Source organism: Scardinius erythrophthalmus (genome assembly GCF_964197995.2).
Source record: "Scardinius erythrophthalmus genome assembly, chromosome: 10".
Classification (NCBI taxonomy): Eukaryota; Metazoa; Chordata; class Actinopteri; order Cypriniformes; family Leuciscidae; genus Scardinius; species Scardinius erythrophthalmus.
In genome coordinates this window covers 41,195,104-41,219,871 of record NC_138230.1, presented here as the reverse complement: position 1 = coordinate 41,219,871, position 24,768 = coordinate 41,195,104, and the positions used below count along the sequence as shown (strand labels likewise).

Genomic DNA, 24,768 nt, shown 5'->3' with positions numbered 1-24,768 from the left:
AAATTTATAATTTTGACCCATACAATGTATTGTTGGCTATTGCCACAGATATACCCGTGCGACATGTGACTGTGATCACGAATAGCAAAAAGTGTCTTGTGTCAGAGTATGCATGTAACACCCTCGGCACATCTAATTACGTAATCTAATTATGTTCAAGACACTTGAACCAAGGACTCTAGAAACATTACTGGTCAACATTGAAGGGATAAAAGCACTCTATAAATAAAAGAATTCTGAAAAAGAGCAGCAGCGGTGTTTCTGTGAATCTGGTTATATCCATCTTTCTTTAAAGGATTGGCTGTCCTCACTCAGGCCAGTGGAAGAGATAGGGTGAGAGAGTCAGACAGGCCTCACCTACCGTTCCGCTCTCCCCTTATCCCATTAGGTGCTCTATGGCTGCCCAGTAAACCATGGATACAGGCACAGGGATAATCCACCCTAACACTTAGGGACTCATTCACCGCTCTCTCCATGCCTTTTATATGCTGTTAACTCTATTATGCACAAGGGAAGGAGAAAGAAGGAGAGAGGAGAGGAATCTCGAGTCATATACAGGATCTGACAGACTGGTCAACAGTGCATTCTGGGTTCAACTTCATTTGCACGATTAAGGATATCAGAGCAACTTTAGACCTGTGTTAAAAAAAGAGAGGGAAAGGGATACAGGGAGCTTTAATCTGCAGGAGAAGGATAAAGCAGGTGATAGTTCTTCGGCTGTTGCAAGAAGTGCATCTGAACACTTTTCCAAAGAATCATTTTACTGGAAAAGTAGAGAGATTAAATGGTGGGGAAAAGAGGAGGGCATTGAATCTAAAAAAATCATTCATGAAATACAAATAAATCAAATCTAAATAGCTATATATAAAGAGTTCAGATGCAAAAGCCTCGAAGTGCCATCTGAATTTTTTTCTAGAATGATCATTTTTATCAAGCTTGTATATTTAAGTTCAGTAATTTTACTTAAATGGCAATGCAAATTACCTATTAATTGTCATTTATTGTAAATACTGAACTTAAATATACAAGCTTGATAAAAAAGATTATTCTAAAAGAAAGTTTCAGATGGCACTTAGAGGCTTTTGCATCTGAACTCTTCATATATATATATATATATATATATATATATATATATATATATATATATATATATATATATATATATATATATATAAGAATATGACAACCCCACATAACCAAGTGAATAAAAAATTAACAAAAATTAACCATTAACATTAATTCAAAATATTAATAAAACTATAATAAAACAAAACAAAAACACTGGTCACAAATCAGTGAGTTAACAATATTTATATAATAGATTAGAAAAAACACAATGATTATAATAAAATTACAAAATATGAAAAATCTGCATTTCATTCACATCCCAAATGAGCAATTCTTTTCCTGCATGTCCACTGTTCAATTCTTTAAGCTGTCATTTAAATGAATATGAGCTTTACAAATTGTGATGACAAACTGAATTGTGGAAAATAAGCACTAGATCTGAAAATCTACGCATGTGATGGTTTACCAGAGAAAAGGACAAACAAACTGGGCTTTAGTTGGAGTTGGTGTGGATGATCCATCACCTTATCAACTTATACAGGGGTTAATCATTTGCTAAATGATTACATTTTTACTAAGTATTAATTAGGTACAATTTGTATATTAATACACAAAGACATGTTTGACTTCACTGTGAGGGTGAACCTGAGGTAAATCAGTCCCACACTTACTAGTAACAATATTTGAAAGCGTACACTTGGATGCATTAGTCCACTTTTTAATTGCAATACTTTATGGAATTTACAGATGGTGTTACTGTTCAAATTATGTTATCAAGAGGCCGTTTTACATGACAGTTTTCAACTAAAAACAGAAAAATCTGTATGCGTTTTGGCCATTTATTTGGCCGCGAATTTGTAAAAATGGTTATTATTTATATTACGTGTTCAGTCAATTTTTCTCTACAAATTAACATCGCCACCTACTGGCCTGGCAAAATAATACAGCTTTTTTTAGTCGTTTTTACGGATTCGTGCGAATGGGACCGTTTGTGCATGAAACTTTCCAAAAAATGCAAAGGAAAAATGTTTCTGTTTTTAGTTGTCATGTAAACGAAAGTCATGAAAAGGCATTTGCATACTGAGAAAAATCTCAATAAATTTGATTTCATATTGAAGACAAATACTGTAAAATAACAATATCACCTCTACCAGAGAGTGATAAGGCAAAATCAATATGAAAATATAATAAAACTGCATTATGAATATAATCGTGAATGATAAAACGGCAACAAAATGATAATATGAAAATTCAAAGGCAGGCGTCAACAGTCAATTACAAAAAGTCACAACCCCCCCCCCCCCCCCAGAGAAAACACTGCAACATAAAGACTATAACATGAAAAAACAAATGGATATGATCAAATCTTTAAGCCAAGTCGGAGTTAGACAGAGTAAAAGCTTAAAAATGTTTACTATCTTAATTTTAACCATCATGACAATATGGTTAGTTAAAGAAGTTGGCCTTAAACTAGCCAAAAATATGTTCTTATATTTCCAGATTATACGGGCAATTCTATGCAGTTTGTGAAAATGTACATGTCTTAATCAACTCATACATGACATCACCACATGTATCTGTACATAAACAACCTATTTCAATTCTATTGATAGTTAAATATAACTAAAGCTTTATATTAAGGCACATAGACCTGCTATCTAAGACCTTTGTGTGCAAAACTATTTATTAAAACATCAATTTCATGTTTGTTCCCTTTATAGGACCTTTAAGCCAATTTATAGTTTACATTCTATTTGACTCGAAGGACTATATATTTCGAGTTCACTGGCAAAAACATTCCTTTAAAAAAAGGTACTTGTCCAAAAAAATGTGTCACAATATGGATGTTTTAGTGCACTTTTATGACACATTCATGGCCAACCTAAGTTACTGTCCAGGCCAAATGTTTCTAGATCAAATTCCAGGATGGAGTCCGGCAGCCCTGATATGTCCTGGTCCAGCCAGGATGACGGGTCTGAAAAAGGTGGAGAATTCATTGGTGAGAGAAATAAGTGAATGACAAGAGGATCTAAAAATGAAACGTGACAAGACATTTGCTCTACAGTGTAGTCTATAAAACAACAACAAAATCACTAATATTTCATTCACAAATCCTCTAAATGATCAAAATTGGCTGAAAACATGATCAAAACTTTGCTGAAAAATGTGTACACAATCTGTTGTCTGACTTCTAGTTCATACTTTTTAAGCAAGTAATAGGTATTTTAGTATAATTCTAAAAACACCCCATTTCAAGTAGATTCACGTCTCTCTTTGCTGTGAAATTTCTGTTAAAAGTCTGGAAACATTAAATTTTTTTATGTTTTTGAAAGAAGTTTTTAAAACTCACCAAGGCTGCATTTATTTCATCAAAAAAAATCCAGTAAAAACAGTAATATTGTGAAATATTTTAATACATTTAAAATTTTCATTTATTCCTGTGATGGTAAAGCTGAATTTTCTGCATCATTACTCCAGTCTTCAGTGTCACATGATAAATCATGCAAAGAAATCATTCTAATATGCTGATTTGCTGCTCAAGAAACATCTCTGATTATTATTATTATCAATGTTGAAAACAGTTGCTGCTTAATATTTTTGTGGAAACAATTATACCATTCAAATCCATTTGTGGCAAGATAAAAAAAGAGAGAGAAATTAATACACAAAAGTGACAGTGAAGACATTTATAAATGTTACAAAATATTTCTATTTAACACATTTAATAATTGCTGTTCATTGAACTTTCTATTCATCAAAAAATCCTGAAAAAAGCATCAACATTTCCACAAAAATATTAATGTGATGGTAATAATAAAAATGTTTTTTAAGCAGGAAATCAGCACATTAGAATGATTTCTGAAGGATCATGTGACACTGACTACTGTAATTTTGCTGAAAATTCAGCTTTGATCACAGGAATAAATTACATTTTACAATACATTCAGATAGAAAACAGTTATTTTAATTTGTAATAATATTTCACAATGCATTTTTTCTCTCAGTTTGAGCCTCTTTTTTTCTCCTCCAGTCTGTGCTCCATATTCTCCTATATCATACTACATATGCATCAAATATAATACTCTGATTTTTCGGACTATGATTTCATATTCCAAGCTTTACAGGATTAAACTGGCAGCTCATATGTTAATCTTACCAGATAAGTTGATGTTGAACATATTTTGTGTGTCTCCAGCACTGTAGCTTTGGTTCTGCTGTGGTTGTTCACTGCTTCCTGAAGCTTCACAGTTCAGATCTGACCCTCTACTGCCGCCTAGAGGATCCTTCTGAAGCGCTCCAAGCTGAGCGGGGAGAGAAATCTTCAAAATCAGTGGTAAATGCAGCTCAGCCACACACCATATGGCCAAGACAGTGTAAACGTGTGCAATCCAAGCTGATGATTAATGAAAAAAGCAATGTACCTGCTGAGAAAGGGCCTTTGCTTGGCTAGGGGTAAGATGTAAGCCGACGTATGATTCCTGAAACAAAAAAGGTGTTTTTCATCATCTTCATTAAGTCTGGTTCATACACTCTCTAATGCAAACAGGGCTCACCTTGTTCAGTTCAAAACCTTTATCCTGCAAACTTGGATTTGCTCCGTCTACTTCACTTTCCTTACTATGAGTGATTTTCAGTCCCTCTCCTTGAGTCTCGTGGACAGCGACTTTAGACTGGGGTTTTGCTTCGTCCTGCATCTGCATACAGTGTCTACGTTTGACCTGCATGTGCTGCAAGTCATGTGTGTCTGTCACATGATTCCAGTTTTTCTCCTGACCCGGAGAGGGGAAAGTTGCGGATTGATGTAGATGTTGACCTTGATATTGGCCCTGTTGGCAAGGCAAATGCCACTGCTCCCCAGACATCTGATGAGGCTGGAACTGTGTGTAGAGCTGATGATGATGTTGCTGTTGCTGCTGGGAAATGGCTTGCTGCGATACGTGTGGTTGTTGAGTCTGGGAATGATACTGTAACTGCTGTTGATATTTAGCGTGCAGTTGTGAGTGATGCTGCAGGTGCCGACTGTGTGACTTGTGAGTGTGATGTTGTTGCGTCTGATTGTGTGTTTGTTGATGTTGTGGCTGGTGGTCATTTTGAATCCACTGCTCCATCTCTGGGATAGACTGATCCTGCGCCTCTGGCTGGAAATACTGCCGCATTGGCTGATGGGACAGCGGAGGAGCGGAGCGGAGATGCTGACTGCAGGGATATGCTGGTGGCTTTGTCTCCTTCTGAACTTTGTTGGGGTTGAGAAGAGGAGCACCCTGTGAGAAACATTCATACTAAATATTATAAATAATAATATATGAATATTATTATAAATAAAACAATAAATAATAAAATAAATAATTAGAACATAATAAATAATAAAATAGGAAATTGTGAACAGGAAGATGCAAGTTGCTTTGTTCTGAAACTTCTAGGTGATCCAGAGTATATCTGCATGTTTATGGTATTAAATTTAAGACCTTTTATTGCCAATTAAAAAAATATATATCTTCTTAACAAACTAAATGAAAACACCATGAGGTACCTAATCAAAATAAAGCAAGTTTTTCTAATCCATGATGTATACATATATGTATAATATACAGTGCTATGCATAAGTTTAGACACCCATGCTAAAGTTGACTAAAAAGAGGAATAAAAAATCATATTTTGGAAATTGAACTTAATGCCTTAATTAAAAAAATAGGAAAAATCCAACCTTTAAGGACACCAATTTTCTTTGTGAATGAATAATGTATCGTAAATAAATAAATGTTCTTCCTTAAAATACAGGGTGCATAAGTTTGGACACCCCTATGTTAAATCCCCATAGAGGCAGGCAGATTTTTATTTCTAAAGGCCAGTTACTTCATGGATCCAGGATACTATGCATCCTGATAAAGTTCCTTTGGCCTCTGGAATTAAAATAGCCCCACATCATCACATAGCCTTCACCACACCTAGAGATTGGCATGGAGTACTTTCCATAAGATCATCTCTCAATGCAAATCAAACTAGCTATTAGGCTAACTGAAATAAAACCATGCCAATCTCTAGGTATGGTGAAGGCTATGTGATGATGTGGGGCTATTTTAATTCCAAAGGCCAAGGGAACTTTATCAGGATGCATAGTATCCTGGATCCATGAAGTAACTGGCCTTTAGAAATAAAAATCTGCCTGCCTCTATGGGGATTTAACATAGGGGTGTCCAGACTTATGCACCATGTATTTTAAGGAAGAACATTTATTTATTTACGATACATTATTCATTCACAAAGAAAATTGGTGTCCTTAAAGGTTGGATTTTTCCTCATTTTTTAAATTAAGGCATTAAGTTCAATTTCCAAAAGATGATTTTTTATTCCTCTTTTTAGTCAACTTTAGCATGGGTGTCTAAACTTATGCATAGCACTGTATTTATAATGTAATGTAATTGTAATTCATTACATTTATATAGCGCTTTTCTCTGCACTCAAAGAGCTTTACATAGAAGGGGGAATCTCCTCAACCACCACCAATGTGCAGCATCCACCTGGATGATGCGACGGCAGCCATATTGCACCAGAACGCCCATCACACACCAGCTTATTGGTGGAGAGGAGACAGGGTTATGAATCCAATCAGTATATATGGGGATGATTAGGAGGTCATGATGGACAGAGGCCACTGGGCAAATTTGGCCCCTACTCTTTCCAAAGACATCCTGGGATTTCATATTGAGATTCATATGTAATTATCTATTTAAGTACTGAGTAATAATAATTAACTACATGTACTTACTAAAGGGTTAGGGTAGGATAAGGTTTTGGTTGAGGGATAATTGCATGTAATAATGCATAATTATAACATGTAACAAGGACACTGTAAAATAAAGTGTTAAATAAACAAAAAACTGTTTAAGGACCCACAGACAGTCTGTGAGCAAGTATGATTATCAATAATCTCCATATCTTGCCTGTGATATAGAAGACATGGTTGGAGACACTGCGGGTGAAAACTGCTTTGGATGCTGCCAGCGGGACTCTCCGCCACTGGGCACAATGAGTGGGCTGAGCTGGGCTCTCTTCCGTGATGTGGTGGCATGGGCGAGGCCAGTTACACGTGGAGAACCAGAGAGAGAGGAAGAGGAGCAAGAGGGAGAGCCGCCAATTCCACTGCTGTGACTGCAGCGGCTGGCAGACGACTGGATGGACTGGTTACTCAGAGAAGAGCTGCTGAGGGAGGACTGCAGGGAGTGGTTGCTGAGCGATGAATGCAGGGAAGAATTGCTAAGGGACAGGCGCAAGGAAGCGGAGCTCAGGGAGCTGGGTAGGGAGTGGCTGCTGAGACAGGTCTGGATGTTGGGATTGCTGTGTGAAGACTGGAGCAAAGGGTTACTTAAAGATGCCTGAAGAGATGAGGACAGACCTGAAAAGACAAAATTGTGTCATTTATTTGTTGTTTCTCCATTGAAAAATGATCATAATGGGGGTCCTTGGCATAAATAAGGTGAAAACCCTCTGCAAACCTGGCAAGTTAAAGTCAGCCATAATGCCAGGGTGCATGGAGGTGTTGTTCAGGTGATCGGCACCGTTGTGGTGCTCAGAATCCTGGCCTGCAGGAAGAGGAGAAGGCAGGTGCAGGCTGGAGAGGTCTGGAAGAGAGCCACACGTACTGAGGGCCGATGGGACAGGGAGGGAAGATACCTGCTGATCAGGCAATGGGAAGTTGCTGGAGAGACAGCAAACATACACTGTTTATAGAAGAAAAACTGGGATGGCTCAATTACTAGGACTGAAAGGAACTTACTGAATAACAGGCATTTCACATTCTGATGAAGACATTGAGGGAAACTACAAAAGAAGATGCAATGGAGATAATGAGCATTTGGTTTATCAAATAAAGTGCTTAAAGCGCCCCTGTTATGCTGTTTTAGAGGTTCCTGATTGTGTTGTGGAGGTCTTGTGGAAAAAACATTGCACATCAACTAATTTCTCAAAGAGTCCGAAAACGATTCGTTCAAAGATTCAGTCTCATTGAACCCCTGCATACTCTGCTCTGATTGGTCAGACGGCCCAGTCTGTTGTGATTGGTCCACTGCTCACAGTGAGTGTCAGAAACGAAACGCCTATTACCATATCTGAATTTCAGCTCTGGAGACTTCCTCAGTTCTTGATACACAGCGATACGAACAGTAACGATGGCATCAGTTTTATGATATCAATTCGAGCTGGTGATGTGCACAGTGAACAGTGTCTTCTCGACATGTTGACAATGACAACACGATCCAAGCTCTTCCAGGCCTCAGCAATAACTACAGTGTTTGAGGGTCAAAGTAGATGTTGTTCGCGGGCAGCCAATGAAGACCACAGGCTGGCATTATGCAAATTTGTTACATTGTTACGTAGGTATGTAATAGTGAGACTGGAATTACTGATGACTCATTTCAGCAGTTCAGAATCGATTCTTTCTTCAAGGGGACAATAACTTTAGTTTTTCATTTTGATCTTTATAACAGGGTTCCCACACCTTAGTTAACTTCAAATTCAAGGACTTTTCAAGGACTTTCCAGGTCCAATACCCTCAAATTCAAGGACTTAATGTGGGGACACATTTCAAGTGAGAGCAAGGTTACATTGTGTTACCTTGTAAGATACGTTGTTACAGTTTTGCACAGTTTTGAACGTCATGGCAACGTACCTCACACGGGAAACACTTAACGTAACGCATAAATGCGCGTAACTAACGATAATCAAGCAAGCTAGTATGCATCGGCCAAAAAGTGTTGGCGAAATAAAACATTAGCGGACCGAAGCAAATAATGTGGAATTTTTTCCAGAAAAGTTCTTGCACAAAATAAATTCAAGCATGTGTGTTTATTTTCAAGAACTTTCCAGGGCCTTGAAATCTTTTTTTCCAGATTCACAAACTTTCAAGGATTTCAAGGACCCGTGGGAACCCTGTTATAACCTTTTACATTCATAAACAGCTTTATTACACACAGCATGAAATGTAACATTCGCATAAAAAGCATAATAGGGGCACTTTAAGAACAATTTACCAATGAGGCAGTATAAATACCTTCTTTAGTTTGGGAGATTGTGTCTCCTCTTGAATATTTTCTTCAATTAGTGGTGCAGGATGCGCAAATCCTTGAAGAATAGGTTTCAATCAAAATAAGCAAGTAATTTAAGACAAAATACTTATATTATATACATAATATTTTCATGTTATGTTAATATCTGCAACAGTCTTACCTAAAGTGAAGTTTACTGACTGATTATACAGCCCATTACATGATAGCCTGCACTACCGTTTTTAATGTTTTTTTTAAAGTCTCAACAAGGCTACATTGATTTGATAAAAAAAAAAAACAGTAAAAACAATGATATTGTGAAATATTATTACAATTTAAAGGTGCATTAAGCAACTTTTCATGTTAAAAATACCCGTTTTCTAACCCATACATGCTTAAACAATTGCCTGATGGGCTGAATGAGCCCTTCTCTGATCACTGCGATTGTCTCTATAATCCTGTAAAGTAAAATAATTGAGAGGGATTCGGGCCGGAATTTTAGTCTAAGCGTGACGTCATGCGCGTTCACGGCATGCTCACATAGCTATGCCTGGCAGGTTTGTGTATTCGCCGGCATTCTCCGTAGAAGATGGATTGTAAGAGACCTGCTTATAGTTCATTTCAAACACCAACGCAAACTCCACGTAAGATAAAAAAAAAAGAAAACTTTTGTCCGTGAGCGTGCACACCTCTGGTTGCAGTTTCGCTTGCCGCCAGAGGGGGCATAGTTCTGCAAAAACTCAGAGACTTGTGCAATGCACCTTTAAATTAATTGTTTGCTATTTTAATTAATTCCTGTCTCACTTTTGATCAATTTAATGTGTCCTTGCTGAATTAAAGTGTTCACAAAAACAAAGAAAAACTCACAGACCCCAAAAACTGGAAGGGTAGTGTATCTAACAAGATAAAGCAACTGTTAAACTCACCATGGTGTCTGGTTTGAGGGTTCAGGGTTTGGCCAGATTTGGGATGGCCATGTAATTGGGTGTTTCGCACACTGGTGTGGAGGGCTGAGTCAGAGTTGGTTCTGAGAGGATAAATAGGATTAGAGAGTAATAGGTGTAAGCAGGGTGATGTGGGAGTCAATAACATTTTCTAAATCTTCCAGAGTTAAGCAAGTTCATCCTCAATTAGAGAGCTCAGTGGGCGTAACTAATACCATTATTGTACACGCGCAAGAGCTGATCTTGGATCAGCAGTCTTCTTCCGACTTCTGTTTACCTATTTAGAGCTGTCAGAGGAAGACGGACCATCTGGCTCTTCTCAGTGGCAGAACAACTGGCCCAGTTTCTGCTTGGACACAAGCACAAGTACTTAAAAGAACTAATCAAAGTACTGGCACTAAAAAAATTCAGGGAGCTCAAACCCCATGATTGTGCACCTAAAGGTAATGTCATGATTGTGGTAGACTTCAGCACACTTTCTTCTATAACCTTACCTTCTCCAGTTAGGACCTCGAGGAGGAGAGAGGTGGGTAGAGAGATAGGGAGCGCTTTCAAACTGTGAAATGAAGTTAAGGCTTAAAAGTAATGAATTCTGGCTCTTCTCAGACCTTGCATTCTACAATGATCCATAAATTCTGCAATTGTTTATGATTACTGTAATATTTTACAAATAATTTACAGATTATACACTAGGTTTGGGGTAGGAAAGGTTTTTTCTCTTACAGTATGCTAAAATACAGTAAAAACAGTAATACTATGAACTATTATTAAAATTTAAAATAACATTTAGCTGAATTTTTAGCATCATTACTCCACTCTTCAGTGTCACATGATCCTTCAGAAATCATTCTAACATGATGATTTGATGCTCAAGAAATATTTCATTTCATTTTTGCTGCTTAATATTTTTGTGGAAACTGTGATACACTACCATTCAAAAGATCAGGGTAAGATTTTTCTTCTTTTTTTTTAAGAACTCAATACTTTTACTCAGCAAGGATGCATTATCACTATTATCATCAACGCCGAAAGAGCTGCTTAATATTTTTGTGGAAACGTCAAAAAAAAAATTTTCAGGATTCTTTGATGAATAAAAGGTTCAAAAGAACAGCGTTTATTTGAAGCAGAATTTCTTTGTGACATTATAAATGTCTTTATTGTCACTTTTGATCAATTTAATGCATCCTTGCTAAATGAAATTTCAATAAAAAATCTTAAAGAATGTTTTGAATGGTAGTGTACTTAAGTGTAATACTGTGTAGCACTTAATGCAGTTAAAAAAATAACAAATAGAAAAAATATATATATTCACTAATAACAATTTACATGGCTTTTCCGGTGGTGGTAAAAATTACCATTATTAAGCATAACTCTTCCCTGTATGCAACCATTGTCTGTGCACATATTTATCAGTACAATACAAAACTAAAGCAACACAATTTTTAAGATTAGACTTGTTGCAATATTCCTTTCATATGACTATAAACATGCATCTGTAAGATTATCAGCGGTAACACTTTATTTTGATGCTCCACTTTAGACATCCTACTACCTATAAGTAACTTTGCAACTACATGTCTACTTACCCAAACCTAACTAATATTCTAATGAGAGCTAGTTGACATGTAGTTGCAAAGTTACTAGAACGTCTAAAGTGGACCATCGAATTAAAGCGTAACTTTATCAGCCATTGTAAACGTGGGGATACATGTCTCCGGTGCGGCCTGCCAAGAGGACTGGGCTGGACGTCTCTGTACTCCTCATCTGCCTCTAGGAGCTGCTGTGTGAGATAACTCGGGTACTGTAAATAGCAAAAAGGCAAATCAAATGCAATTCGTTCAAAGAACAAGGCCTGACATTGAAAAAGAAACATAATTTCTGCCTGTTTCTCCTTTATTTATAAGGATAATAACGATACTAAAAAATGCAATAAAAATCCCTCACCTGGCTCTCCGTGGAGCATCTTGAGATCTGATTGACATTTGGCAGTGATCCTCCATAGTACGGGACCAAGTCACTGGTTTGCCGAACTCTCTCAGCCTGAACCTGAGGAGGGAATGAATAGATGCACACTGGTCACAGAAGCACAACACACATCTCTCTCTCCCCCACAGACTGCTTTACCCTCAGGGGAACAAACACCTGTTACATCATAATTTAAAAAACAGACACTGTACCTGGGATTTACAGATCCCTTTGCCTCAGTCTGCAACACTGATGTGAAACAGACCCTAGATGAGTGACTGACAAAGTGCTATTTATGTGCATTGACATAATCCACGTTGTGAACCTGCTGAATCACAAGTCCATATACAGATGGTAACCCATTTAATCCCCAAAAATCTTACTACAATTTACTTTTGATTTTAAATACTGTCTAGATTTAAGGTGAACCATTTTTTAAAAAAAACATCTGCTGTGAATAGTTACGTGACCAGAACTGTTTAACACTGCTTTAACTTCATAAAACATCATCATATAGAGCTACAACCAAATTTGGTACATCCAATATTTCAAGGGTCTACTCTAATGTTATTTATCTATTATGAATACTGCTGTCTCATGTAAGTCATGATCACACATGTAAGTTAAACACTGAGCCCGATTTTTAGCTGATTGATTCAAATTATAGACGTATTGTTACATTAAAACAAGTAAAGGCACAGCGAAATATGCATGTATTTGTGGACAACAATTGCATTGTCCTTGTGTAATTATGTTACTTCATTGTTTGAAACTTTATAATGGATCTTATAGTCCAACAAGTAGTTTTTGACTCTAGTTTCCATGCAGTTAAAATCGTGACCAGGAGTAAAATACAGACTTTTCATTGTTCAATTTATTTTAGAAAATATGTTATATATGAGTTAAATTATTCTACAAAAGGCAAGCAGAAGTAAAAATACTTTAGCTGGGGGGAAATGGTTTTAAACGGGTTAATATATGTACAAACAAACAAAGAACAATCCCAAACTGTTCACATAAAGTAATTTTTTTTTACTTCCTTTTTGATTTCTTGTTTCTGACATCGCACTTCCTAAGAACCCCAGTAGCTTTACCTAAAGCTAGTTGTCAGGAATCAATAAAACTGAGTTTAAGCAGCCGCAATAACCTTATAACGGAGCCCAGGTCAAATAACTTATATGACAAGTGTCGTAAACACGCCTGACATGTCCTGTATCGAGTAGACTCACCCTGATGGAAGTAATGTCCATCATAACCTCTCGGAAAGCGGCTGTGTCTTCAGCCTGTCGCTGATTGTGAAGCGCGATTTTCTCGCTGAATTTCCGCGGATTGCAGGTTCCAGGCGCTGGTCCGGCTCCGGGCCCCTGTCCGTGTCCTATTTCCCCAAGCATAGCGCCTGACAGATGCATTATTTCGTCAAATAAGAGAAAGTTAGCTGGCCAGAGTTCGACAAGTGACCCAAGAAAGCAAGACTTTTGACAACGGTGAGCAATGCATTGTGGGTAACGCAGTCCTGAACGCTGTAGTAAACATCGTTGCCAAGCTCATTCGTTATCTGTGAAGTGCACACGCCCAACTACCGTCGAGGAGGGAAAAACAACTCTGGTATTTCGGGAAACGTAGTTTTACTGACCACCATGCGGACAGTTTTGTTGCCAGACTTTCTGTCGCATTAAAAAAAAAAGAACTTCCTAATTAAAGTAAACATTGAAATACTTGTACTTAAATACTTTTATACGGTTTAAATAATTTAAAAAATTGTTATGTTACATTTAAAATGTTTAAAAAATGAACAATATTACGTTATATTTGCCATTTTAACTCGTCCCATCAACAGTAAAAAATATAATAAAAAAAATATTACTTTAATAAATTGACATTTAACGTGAAAAAAAAATGTGTGGGGCTATGGAGTCAAAAAGTTTGAAAACCAATATTTTAGATAATTTGACAAAGCACTTTTACGTATAAATAAAAGATAAAAACGATAGAAACATATGGTCACTTTGCATATCTAATACGTACATACAGACACACAAAAAAACATCTGCCTACACTTTTCTCTTTTTTCCTCTTCTGACAAAATTCTCAAAGAACTACAAACGATTCGTCTTAAAACTACAGTTCCCATGTAAACGTCCTCCAGTGACGTTTCTATGAAAGCCTGTAGATTGATTTACTTCCGTTAAGCTTAAACCACAGCGGCTGCTAATGCTAACCAACAGAAACATGTCTGATAGAAACATGGAGGAGAAAGTTGAGCAAGCTTCAAACAGTAAAAATATATCTCTGCCAATGTCGAGGGTGCGATTAATCATGAAAAGTTCTCCCGATGTGTCCTGTATTAACCAGGACGCTCTTTTCTTGACAACAAAAGCAACGGTAATTTGGTGTGTTGTTAATCAATGGTCAGTTGGCAGGCTAACTGCCTTATTCAGTTGAAAACCTGTTTTGTATTTGGTCGCTATGAACATTTGCGACACCAGTTAACCTTTAGTTTAAATTCATATCTTTCGCATTAGCGAACGACTCTTATATCATTGACTGATGTTTATATTACTGTGTGATATCTGCATACTTTATAGGAGCTTTTTGTCCAGCACTTGGCTCTGTCCTCATATAAAAACGGTTCCGGTAAAGGGACAAACACACTGTCATACAGTGATCTGGCCAGGGCAGCAGAGGAGTCGGAAACATTTCAGTTTTTAACTGGTGAGTCCTGGTCATTTGTGATGATGACAAACACAATTCAAACAGTGTAAACAGTTTTGTCTCTTCTATTTTTAGATATCCTTCCTAAGAAAATCTTGGCCAGAGATTATCTGAAGTCACTGGAAGAAATGGACAAAGATGATGACAACCTGTAGTGATGAATAGCAAGTCGGAGGAAATCACTGTGAACTGGTTCTGACCACTTCCTTACACAGTGGATAAAGTCATAGGACGTTGTCTTACTAATAAGGACATTTCACCCAAAGAGTTGTTGTTTTAGAGAGGTATCATACATGTTTTACTTACTGTAGTCTGTATGTTTTAGCACCCACTTACACTATGCTGTTTAAAATGTTCAGATTCACAGCTGAACCACTGTGAGCACAGGAAACCAGTATATGTGGTGCTGTGTGTCATGCATTGGTAGTGTTTTATTGCTACTTGACACCATGATTTGTATGTTTTTTGAAGATTTTTTTTTTTTATTCAGCTGCAACAATCCAAACATCTATACAGCCCATTCCATTCATTGTGAATTTAGACTTTATGTATGCGTCTTCTAAATAAAATGATATTTCTCAGGGTTTAGAGAGGTATATTTGATGACCACTGATGCTTTAACATTTTAACCACTTCACCGCTGATGATAAAAATACATTTGATTCATACTTGAGTCTGGACTGCAGCTGAGGATTTATCTAGTGCCCTGTATAGTTTTTTTAATGCTTGAACCTTTTGATTTTTGTATTTGAATAAATGCATTTGCTGGTTATGTGTTCATCCTGTTTTTAATATGGCAATCAGTCATGCAAAATCCAGTGAACCGTTGTGTAAGTGACATTTTTCTTGATCACAGGCTACTTTAGACAGATTTGGCATAACAAAAGTGTACCTTACAATTTATTAATGAACAGTCTTTGGTCTGGGGGTATAAAAATAGATTTTATTTCTACGACCTAGTAACTCACTTACTTAATAGAGTGGAAGAACGAGGGGAGAAAACGTACCGAAAGAGAAGTACAGGATGCTGTTAGCATGCATTATATGTATTGTTTGTGTGATTAAATGTTATAATAAAACATGCATTATTATTATTTTTTCACATGTCCGTTTAACATGGGCTTGTGTTGTTTAAATTAAATTACTGGGGTAGTAGTTTGGCCAGTCGAAGTTGCATAGTGTTCAAAGACCTCTCCAGATTGGCAAGGTGTTTCTCCAGAAGTGCTGCTACTTGCTCCCTGTTTGCAATGGAGTCTTTCGTGATTTCAATTTGCTCCTTCATACTGTGAGAGAGAGAGAGAAACTTGTTTCATGTGTTATAACATTTTCGAATTTATTTGATTTAGGAGAAAACAACGTGTGTTGACATTATGTAATCATAAACCCAGAACCGGACAGTAACTGAGTACATTTGAGTACAATTTTGAGGGATCTGTACTTTACTCGAGTATCATTTTTGGGGAGTACTCATGACTTTACTCAAGGACATTTGAGAGGCAAATATTGTACTCTTTACTCCACTACATTTCTATCCATAACTGTGAGTACCCCGTTACTACTTCTAAAAAAAAAAAAAAAGGAAAAAAGAAACATCTCGGAAACCCTCTCAAATGTGATTGGATTGTGCAGGCGCCACTGATTGGGACAGCCTATCAGCAATCACCTTCAGTTTTCCGCCAAAGTCAACTCCATGGTCAGATTTAGATAAGAGACGAAACAATGGATGAAGACGCAGCAGGTCCATCCTGGGAGCGATATTTTTTTCCCAGGATGGTAGGGGAAGACTCAAGAATATTCATTAGGGAAGTCATCCCTTATTGGTCTTAACCTCAGTGACGGGTAGGTTTAGGGGTGGGGTTAGGGGTAGGTCATCAGACCAATCAGGGATGACTTCCCTAATGAATATTCATGAGTCTTCCCCTACCTTCCTGGGAATGTGCCAAGCCGTGGCCCCACCTCGCCAGACTATTTCAATTTTATGAACAAGTTAATGATAGTTTTCGCCTCAAGTGTTTGCTGTGTTTACCAATGTAAGCACTGTGGCAGTAGTAATGCAATATTTAGAAAATGTACTCTTGATACTTTTAAAAACAAGTACTTTAGTACTTTTACTTAAGTAGACATCTGACTGTAGTACTTTTACTTGTACTTGAGTAAAATTTAGCAAGGGGTATCTGTACTTTTACTCAAGTAATGAAGCTATTTACTCTGTCCGCCTCTGCGTATATAACGTCTTTCCACTATCTCCAACACAGAGTGCAACAATCAGGTTGCGGAAGTAAGGACGTTTTTTGTAAAGTTATCTCCATAGAGCAATTGATTTTTAATGATAATGACCTATATTGGCTGCAAGGTTGTTAAGTGATGGTATATGCTTTTGTTGAAGCCATCAGCTTGTATTATTTTTTACAAGAATTGTGTTTAACAGTTGAATTCCTGTTGCAAAACTACATTACCCATGATTCTGCAGAGTAATCTCCCCAAATCCAAAAATCACAACTGGTGTAATCAAGTCAATCTCCCTACACTCTCAAAGTACTTACGTTACATTTCAAGGTACACATTTTACATTCTTATCAGTTCTTGCTTTCCCTGGGAATTGAACCCATGACTTTGGTGTTGCAAACGCCATCGCTCTACTGTTTGAGCTACACTGGCTACACGAGACTAATTGAAACCCCACACAGCTCCATCGGAAATGAATGTCTATCGTTGATGGAGATAGTGAAAAGACGACTTTACAGTAAAATTCTGCTTAATGTTTTCAACCTCAAAACATTCAAAGCTCAATTACCTTGAGAAGGTATAATGCTCTTTCTCCTCCTTCCTCTTCTCATCCAAATCCATGAACACCTTCTGCATTGTGTCGGCAGTCTGAGTCACGACGAGATGGTCAGCCTGGACGCCCTGCACATCGTCCCTGGCCTGTTGATCATAGGACGCCCCCCCTTCCTCGACACCACTAGATGTGGATACAGCCTGCAGTGCCGCCCTGTTCTGCAGCACGAGGAGGCGTGACTTCTCAAACTCCTCTGGTCCCGCTATATCATCCCAGCACACAGGGGAGGACGGGGGCAGCCAGAAGCGCTGAGTGCAGTTGGCCGGTCTGCCGGGCGTCTCTCTGAGGAAAGGACTATCTGCTGGAAAGCTGTTTAGGAGCTCGTGTAATCCCGAACCCCAGTCCCAGTCCCGGTCCGACCCGTCCAGCTCGAGCTCGGTCACTACGCTGCCCACTGAGTACAGCAGGAAAAGGCACCGGGACAAACACGTCCATCCCATTCTATCCTGGAGCAACCGCATACTGGTGCTATCGAACACACGCTAAATAGCAGTAAAAGAAAGCGATTTTTGTTAACTGCCCTTAAAGGGATAGTTCACCCAAAAATGAAAATTAGCCCATGATTTCCTCACCCTCAAGTCATCCTAGGTGTATATGACATTCTTCTTTCAGACGAATACAATCGGAGTTATATTAAAAAATGTCCTGGCTCTTCCATGCTTTATAATGGCAGGCAATGGCGGTATATTTTTTTGTAACTAGCTTCCGTCAGATGGCGAAAGAGTAACCCTTGACTTTGATGCAAAACGTAATGACGAACGCGGAGGCTCAGAGGACAGAGCAATACAAAACACAAGTCACGAATTAGAAGTCTAAAACGAGCATTTTTTAATAGAAATGTCGGAGGAGCTTGAGTTTGTTGTCCAGCCCTGTTTGTTTGAACCGCGAGAGGCGTCAAAGCTTACGCTACTCCTACGTCATACATCAAGTTGACTTGCGTAGGCCGTCTGCCGGAAGCTAGTTATTTTAGTCGATAAAGTTTTAAATATGGATATTTTTCTTACACGAACACATCACTTCGCTTCAGAAGGCCTTTATTAACCCCCCAGATCCACGTGGAGCACTTTAATGATGGATAGATGCACTTTTATCATGGATAGATGCACTTTTATCATGGATAGATGCACTTTTATCATGGATAGATGCACTTTTATGATGGATAGATGCATTTTTATCATGGATAGATGCGCTTTTATGATGGATAGATGCGCTTTTATGATAGATAGATGCGCTTTTATGATGGATAGATGCACTTTTATGATGGATAGATGCACTTTTATGATGGATAGATGCACTTTTATGATAGATAGATGCACTTTTATGATGGATAGATGCATTTTTATCATGGATAGATGCGCTTTTATGATGGATAGATGCACTTTTATGATGGATAGATGCATTTTTATCATGGATAGATGCGCTTTTATGATGGATAGATGCACTTTTATGATGGATAGATGCGCTTTGATGATGGATAGATGCACTTTTATGATGGATAGATGCACTTTTATGATGGATATATGCACTTTTATGATGGATAGATGCACTTTTATCATGGATAGATGCACTTTTATCATGGATAGATGCACTTTTATCATGGATAGATGCACTTTTATGATGGATAGATGCATTTTTATCATGGATAGATGCGCTTTTATGATGGATAGATGCACTTATCATGGATAGATGCGCTTTTATGATGGATAGATGCACTTTTATCATGGATAGATGCGCTTTTATGATGGATAGATGCACTTTTATCATGGATAGATGCACTTTTATCATGGATAGATGCACTTTTATCATGGATAGATGCACTTTTATCATGGATAGATGCACTTTTATCATGGATAGATGCGCTTTTATGATGGATAGATGCGCTTTTATCATGGATAGATGCGCTTTTATCATGGATAGATGCACTTTTATCATGGATAGATGCGCTTTGATGGACTTCAAAAAATATACAGCCATTCCCTGTCATTATAAAGCTTGGAAGACCCAGTATATTTTTTAATATAACTCTGATTGTATTCGTTTGAAAGAAAATCATATACACTTAGGATGACTTGAGTAAATCATGGGCTGATTTTCATTTTTGGGTGAACCATCCCTTTAACTGTTAACTGCACCAATGTGAGCTTAGTGTATCAAACCCATATTTCCTGACTTTGCAAACCCCCATTGCAAATCAGGTTTATTGGCAAAATGTACAGACTTTGAGCTGTTTGCAATGAACAAATCAAACAAAAGTAATTGAGGCAATCACCAAGGCTGGGTTGAAGTAGTAGTCCTGGAAGACTCTACAGTGGCCATCACAGTCACCTGACTTGAACCCCATAGGAAAACTCTGGTGGGATTTGAAGGCAGTGACTGCAGCACACAAACCCAAGGCTATTACTGAACTAGAGGCCATGCTCATGAGCAATGGTTTAAGATTTCTCAGAAACGCTGCCAGAAGCTGGTGTCTGGTTCTACATCTCATTTGTATCAGGTCATAACAGCAAAAGGCTGTTCTACTAAGTACTAAAGATGAAGGGGTTGAATCATTTTAAGTAAATCATTAAAAGTTGCTTTTTCAGTTAAATTTGAGGAAACCACTTGAAACATTTATTGTATTGAGGAGGCTATTTCATTTACTTTTGATTTGTTCATTGCAAACAGCTGAATGTCTGTATATTTTGCCAATAAACCTAAATAATTATGACTGAAACGGTTTAATATCTTAATACAATGCTTAACAATGAAAGGACTTTCACTGAATAAATCAATAAACTGCTATTTTGGGGTAACACTACATCCTAGAAATAACATTTAATTTCATTTTAATTTAAAAAAAAATTTCTGGTGTAGTGCACATGTGAAGGCTGAACATTGTTCATGTACATTAAACAGACATTTTTATTACAACAGAAATACCACATGTACATATCAGTCAGGAGGGACTTCAAATGTTGTCTTGTTACAGTTGTATTTTTAATGCATTGCTTTTCTTTAATATGTTATTAAAGTATCTTTAAGATAAGTTAGTTTAAAATAATTAACTAGTAACTGCTTTATTCTTTGCTGACATCTACAAAAAAGTGTATTAAGTTGCCAGTGGCACCAAAGATACAGATCCAAAAAGGTTGATATTAGTAATGAAGTGGATGCCCAAATATGTATTCTTTGGATATTCCATTTATTCTTTTGGATTTTACCAAGAAACGAAATGTAAGAAAATTTACTTTAATGATAATTGCAGCTATCCAATGGCCACTTATTTTACAGAATCGCAAAATAATGATCGTTTTCAAATAAATTTCCTCAACATTCCTACTTGCTGGTCAGACAAAAAAAAAAAAAAAAAAAAAAAAAAAAAAAAAAGAGGTCGAAGTATTACCATTAGGCTACGTTGAGCTGGTCTTCTTGCTAAAACTAATTTTTGATTGTGCCCAGAATTCACTTTTCGAGGGAATCAGCCTAGTCTTATATAGTTGCCACTGATGTTAATCTGGGATAAAAAGTATTTAAAATCCAAATAACATTACATTCATCATTTTGTTGATGTAATAGAACTTGAACGTAGACTTCAAGTGTTAGAGCAAAACACGAAATTCTAAGTTCTAAGATAAATAAATAAAGCTAGTTTATGAATAAATATTTAATCGAAATCTGTCGCAAAATGAACATACGTAAAGACACGTTTATGAAACGTAGAAATGCCATCGTGCATTTAAACGTTATTGTTTTAAGGAAAATTCCTTAAAAAACAGCGTCTCTTAAAAAACTTTTGGGCTTGCAACTAGTAAAGCAAAAGCATTTGACACCGTGAAATGTTAAAAGCATTAAACATTTAACATAAACTTACCTCAGAGACTGTTGTAGATCAGCAGGAAGAAAAAGAGCTTGCGTCTTGCGTGCTTCTCATAAATGAGCTATTGGAAAATCTGACTCGCTCTTCCCAGCTCCACTCAGAGCTACTCACAACTCATTTGACTAAAGTTAGTTACGCGAACTAAAGGAGCCCTTTTATTTGTACAAACACAACAATATTAAACGAAAACCATAAGCGTTAATATACAAAGAGACAGAGTGAAATGGAAATACATTAAGCTAAACGTCTTAAAGATGTTGTTGCAAGGTTTTGATCAGCTGAAAGTGACCGTGTCTCAATACCTAGTGTGCTGCCTATCTAGACAGCATTTCTGGACATCATTTGCGAGCGGAATAACATGGCTTCTATAACACTTTGTAGGTATGCACTTGGTTTTGAACCGCGGCCATTGTAAACTTTTTAAGGACTTCCCTGTCTGTTTTTTCTTTTCATGTTGAAGTTAGAAAGTTTAAAGTTGACTCTCTTAGACACTCATAAACGCCATGACTAATTTTTAACAGATATGCAAGGATTGTCGTTAAAAAGCCTTACTTATTTGAGCTAAACTGTGCAATATAAATTTTGTGTAGTCTGAGGAGAAAAAGAAAGCACCAACTTTGGCCTCAGAAACACGTTGTTTTTTGGGTTTGCAAGAATCCACGCAATCTGAGTTTACTTACAGATGGTTGTATAAGCATAGAGGGATTTTTTTTTTAAAAGCCCAACATTATCTCAGCAAACAGGAATGGAAAAAACTTGGCAAAAGCAGCAGAGGGATCCAGACATCAGCAGAGGCTCACATGTCCAAAAACATAAAATCTAGCATTTAAAACATTAAGACACGTCAGTCAGAGGAAATTAAGTTTATTAAATGATGCAATACACGGTCAAGCGAAAGTGAGCTATATTAAATGATACGTTTTCACATTATGTTTTAGCAGGGTTTACAGCATATCTCAGTTTGTAATCTTGCTTGTTAAAAAAAAGCTCACACTTTACATTATCAAGAAACAACAACAAGGAGCTTAGCAGTGAATGCAAACACATGAATCAGAAATTAAAAGACTTCACCATGACAGGAATGACAGCAAATTTAATTTGGCATGTTGTAAAGGAGCAAACACAAGGTTAAATGAAAGAAATTGCTGATGTGAGAGAGGGAGGTTTGACGCCACACGGCAGTGCAAGGAAGCCTTCGAATGAGAACTTTGGTCGCTCGGCTCTTCCATGACTAGCATTGGACATGGTTTTCAAAAAAAATAAAAAGAATATTCAACTAGAGTGTCCCAGAAATAATTGTTTGTAATATACTTTGAGAACTTAAATAAAAAAAAAAAAGAAAATAAAAAAAAAGAAAGATGATTGTCAATTAACAGCTATTTGGGGGTGGGAGAGGAGGAAATAAAGGACACTCCTACAATCTCAGGAGGTAGTTTTAATGGCAAAAACATATGGCCTGATCTGAAGTGATTTGCATGTTGTAATAGTGCATATTTTAAGGCCAGGTATTCTTCACTATGATCCATCCATAAATGCAGTTCTAAGGCTACCTTAAGACACAGGTGAGGGGATTGGGGACGAGAGGCAATAGCAGATACAGCCCTTAATGGCAATACCTGAGTCAACTGTAACTTTTGACTGCAAGACGTCACCATCCAATAGTCACGATCAACTGAGCTAGAGGCTTGGTGATATTGTATCACGTCACTGAAAAAATTGCATTCGATGTGCATCACTGGTAATCTATTAAATAGCGGCTCTGGTAAATCACGTGATTCTGACGGTGCTTGCACAGCATGCGGACGTCAAACCTCCCTATAGGGGAAACTGTTCGAAAAATGAGGTTCACAAAAGAACAATAAATGAAGTTTATGCAGCATTTATCAGGCTTATGAGGTACTTCACATCTATACACTTTTTCGAAAAGACCAACAAGTCATGGTTCCTTAGAATTCCTATTGTAGCAGAAAATACCTCGTCTTAAATAGTCTTAGTCTGTGTGCCCAATTACAACAGGGCATCCTTTAAAACTGCTTAGAAAGTGCAAAATACAAATACTGATCATTCTATGCAGCATTCACTCAAGGTTGCATGATAAATGTACAAATTATTCAATGTGGAGCCGAGTATCAAATTAAAAGGATAGTCCCTCAATCAGGGGCGGGAGAGATTTTGAAAAAGGCACACATACACGAGAAAAACACACTGGACGTTTTTAACCTCACCAAAGAAAAACAAGAAACTTGATTGATTTCCATACAACCTTTTGTACCTTAATATGTATCCCTCAAGAAACTCAAATGCCAGTGTATTTAGGATGCTAAGCATCCTTAAATCAGAGTTTGAGAGACATCAAATCAAAACTGAATTCCCTTCATAAAATATAGCAAGGTAAATACGCATCAACTACAACGAACGGCACCCCAAAGTCTTACGTCGATGCTTAAATACAAATAGCTTATCGCAGACTCGTTGTGGGACTTTCATCAAACGGATCAGGATTTAATGAGTTATTGCAATACTGGATATAAAACAAGTTGTAGAATCAAGTATAATCCTAGCACTCCAAAGACAGTAAATCTCAACGATGATTGAATTGCCATTTTGACACAGGTCGACAAGCTGCTTCCATAGGAAAATCCTGTCAGTTTGCCCCGAACATACATTATGGTCATTGGACGCTTCTTGTCAAGTATGTAATCCATAATATGGCACAATGCTAGTGATGGACATGGGGATGACACAATGCCACACATCAGATCAACTCAACTCAGTCGATTATCCATAAAGACCAAATCAACCACCATGTTTTGGCAATAATCTTGGCCTGAACTCTCTTTCCTAGCTATTTGTTCCAGCACCATTTCAGTCAAAATGTAAAGTGGAAAATGATGTTAATGAAGTCCTCTAAAAGCTGATGAGTATTTATCACTACATTTTAAAAAGGGAAACTTTCAGATCATATTTATTTTGGTCCCCTGCGAATTTGTTACATGCTGAAACATCCCTCATGTTGATCCACCATTGCAAATTTTAAAAGTCGCTTAAAAAAAAAAAAAAAAAAAAAAAGACACCAACAAAACTAAACACTTAATACACAGTATAGGCTTGTGTTGTTTGGTCACAATTATTGTTCTTTGTCATGAGCGCATATATGTATAAGGGATATTTTAATGTTAGCACCTGACACTATTGAGGTAGTTTTTCAAAGTTGGTTTAAAAAGCCAGGTCATGAAGCTCTCAATTATTTCGATAAATCAGTCTCAAGACCCTATTTTAATTATTATACATGCATGCTCATATTTGAATAAATAACATTAGCATGTAATGAACTAATGGAAG

The 24,768-nt window shown here is 37.2% G+C and overlaps 3 protein-coding genes across 8 annotated transcripts; 1 reads left to right on the top strand and 2 right to left on the bottom strand.

Annotated features, from left to right (window-relative positions):
- Nucleotides 1-1,293: 1,293 nt before the first annotated feature.
- On the bottom strand, nt 1,294-13,587 carry crtc2 (CREB regulated transcription coactivator 2). 6 transcript variants are annotated; one of them, XM_081375910.1, is made up of 14 exons: nt 13,249-13,587; nt 11,999-12,100; nt 11,763-11,855; nt 10,549-10,610; nt 10,332-10,403; nt 10,037-10,137; nt 9,116-9,186; nt 7,844-7,887; nt 7,563-7,765; nt 7,011-7,462; nt 4,623-5,330; nt 4,491-4,547; nt 4,226-4,370; nt 1,294-3,043 (listed from the first exon to the last, which is right to left on the bottom strand). In XM_081375910.1, the coding sequence occupies exons 1-14, from the start codon at nt 13,426-13,428 to the stop codon at nt 2,940-2,942; spliced, it is 2,394 nt and encodes a 797-aa protein (XP_081232036.1). In that variant the 5' UTR covers nt 13,429-13,587; the 3' UTR covers nt 1,294-2,939. The 6 variants fall into 6 exon arrangements, with proteins under 6 accessions (XP_081232036.1, XP_081232037.1, XP_081232039.1 ...); XM_081375911.1 differs by having other exon boundaries at nt 10,332-10,400; XM_081375908.1 differs by having other exon boundaries at nt 1,298-3,043; nt 4,226-4,388.
- Nucleotides 13,588-14,016: 429 nt separating this feature from the next.
- On the top strand, nt 14,017-15,501 carry chrac1 (chromatin accessibility complex subunit 1). The gene is made up of 3 exons (XM_081375907.1): nt 14,017-14,401; nt 14,605-14,731; nt 14,807-15,501. Exons 1-3 carry the CDS (start codon nt 14,231-14,233, stop codon nt 14,884-14,886), a joined length of 378 nt encoding a protein of 125 aa, XP_081232033.1. The 5' UTR covers nt 14,017-14,230; the 3' UTR covers nt 14,887-15,501.
- A 1-nt stretch (nt 15,502) lies between these two features.
- LOC308696924 (uncharacterized protein) lies at nt 15,503-21,713 on the bottom strand. Its single transcript, XM_081375906.1, has 3 exons — nt 21,421-21,713; nt 17,526-18,052; nt 15,503-16,014 (listed from the first exon to the last, which is right to left on the bottom strand). The coding sequence occupies exons 2-3, from the start codon at nt 18,029-18,031 to the stop codon at nt 15,873-15,875; spliced, it is 648 nt and encodes a 215-aa protein (XP_081232032.1). The 5' UTR covers nt 18,032-18,052; nt 21,421-21,713; the 3' UTR covers nt 15,503-15,872.
- Between the last annotated feature and the right edge of the window lie 3,055 nt (nt 21,714-24,768).

Bases quoted from the DNA above. Each gene is read 5' to 3' on its own strand.
- crtc2 (XM_081375908.1), bottom strand. From the start codon at position 13,428: ATGCATCTGTCAGGCGCTATGCTTGGGGAAATAGGACACGGACAGGGG. The intron at 10,138-10,331 runs GTAAACAGAAGT...TTATCCTCTCAG, and splicing joins CCTCTGACAGCTCTAAATAG to AACCAACTCTGACTCAGCCC. The intron at 7,463-7,562 runs GTTTGCAGAGGG...TTGTCTTTTCAG, and splicing joins GGCTGACTTTAACTTGCCAG to GTCTGTCCTCATCTCTTCAG.
- chrac1 (XM_081375907.1), top strand. From the start codon at position 14,231: ATGCTAACCAACAGAAACATGTCTGATAGAAACATGGAGGAGAAAGTT. The intron at 14,402-14,604 runs GTAATTTGGTGT...CATACTTTATAG, and splicing joins TCTTGACAACAAAAGCAACG to GAGCTTTTTGTCCAGCACTT. The intron at 14,732-14,806 runs GTGAGTCCTGGT...TTCTATTTTTAG, and splicing joins AACATTTCAGTTTTTAACTG to ATATCCTTCCTAAGAAAATC.
- LOC308696924 (XM_081375906.1), bottom strand. From the start codon at position 18,031: ATGCGGTTGCTCCAGGATAGAATGGGATGGACGTGTTTGTCCCGGTGC. The intron at 16,015-17,525 runs GTAATTGAGCTT...TCTCTCTCACAG, and splicing joins GAGCATTATACCTTCTCAAG to TATGAAGGAGCAAATTGAAA.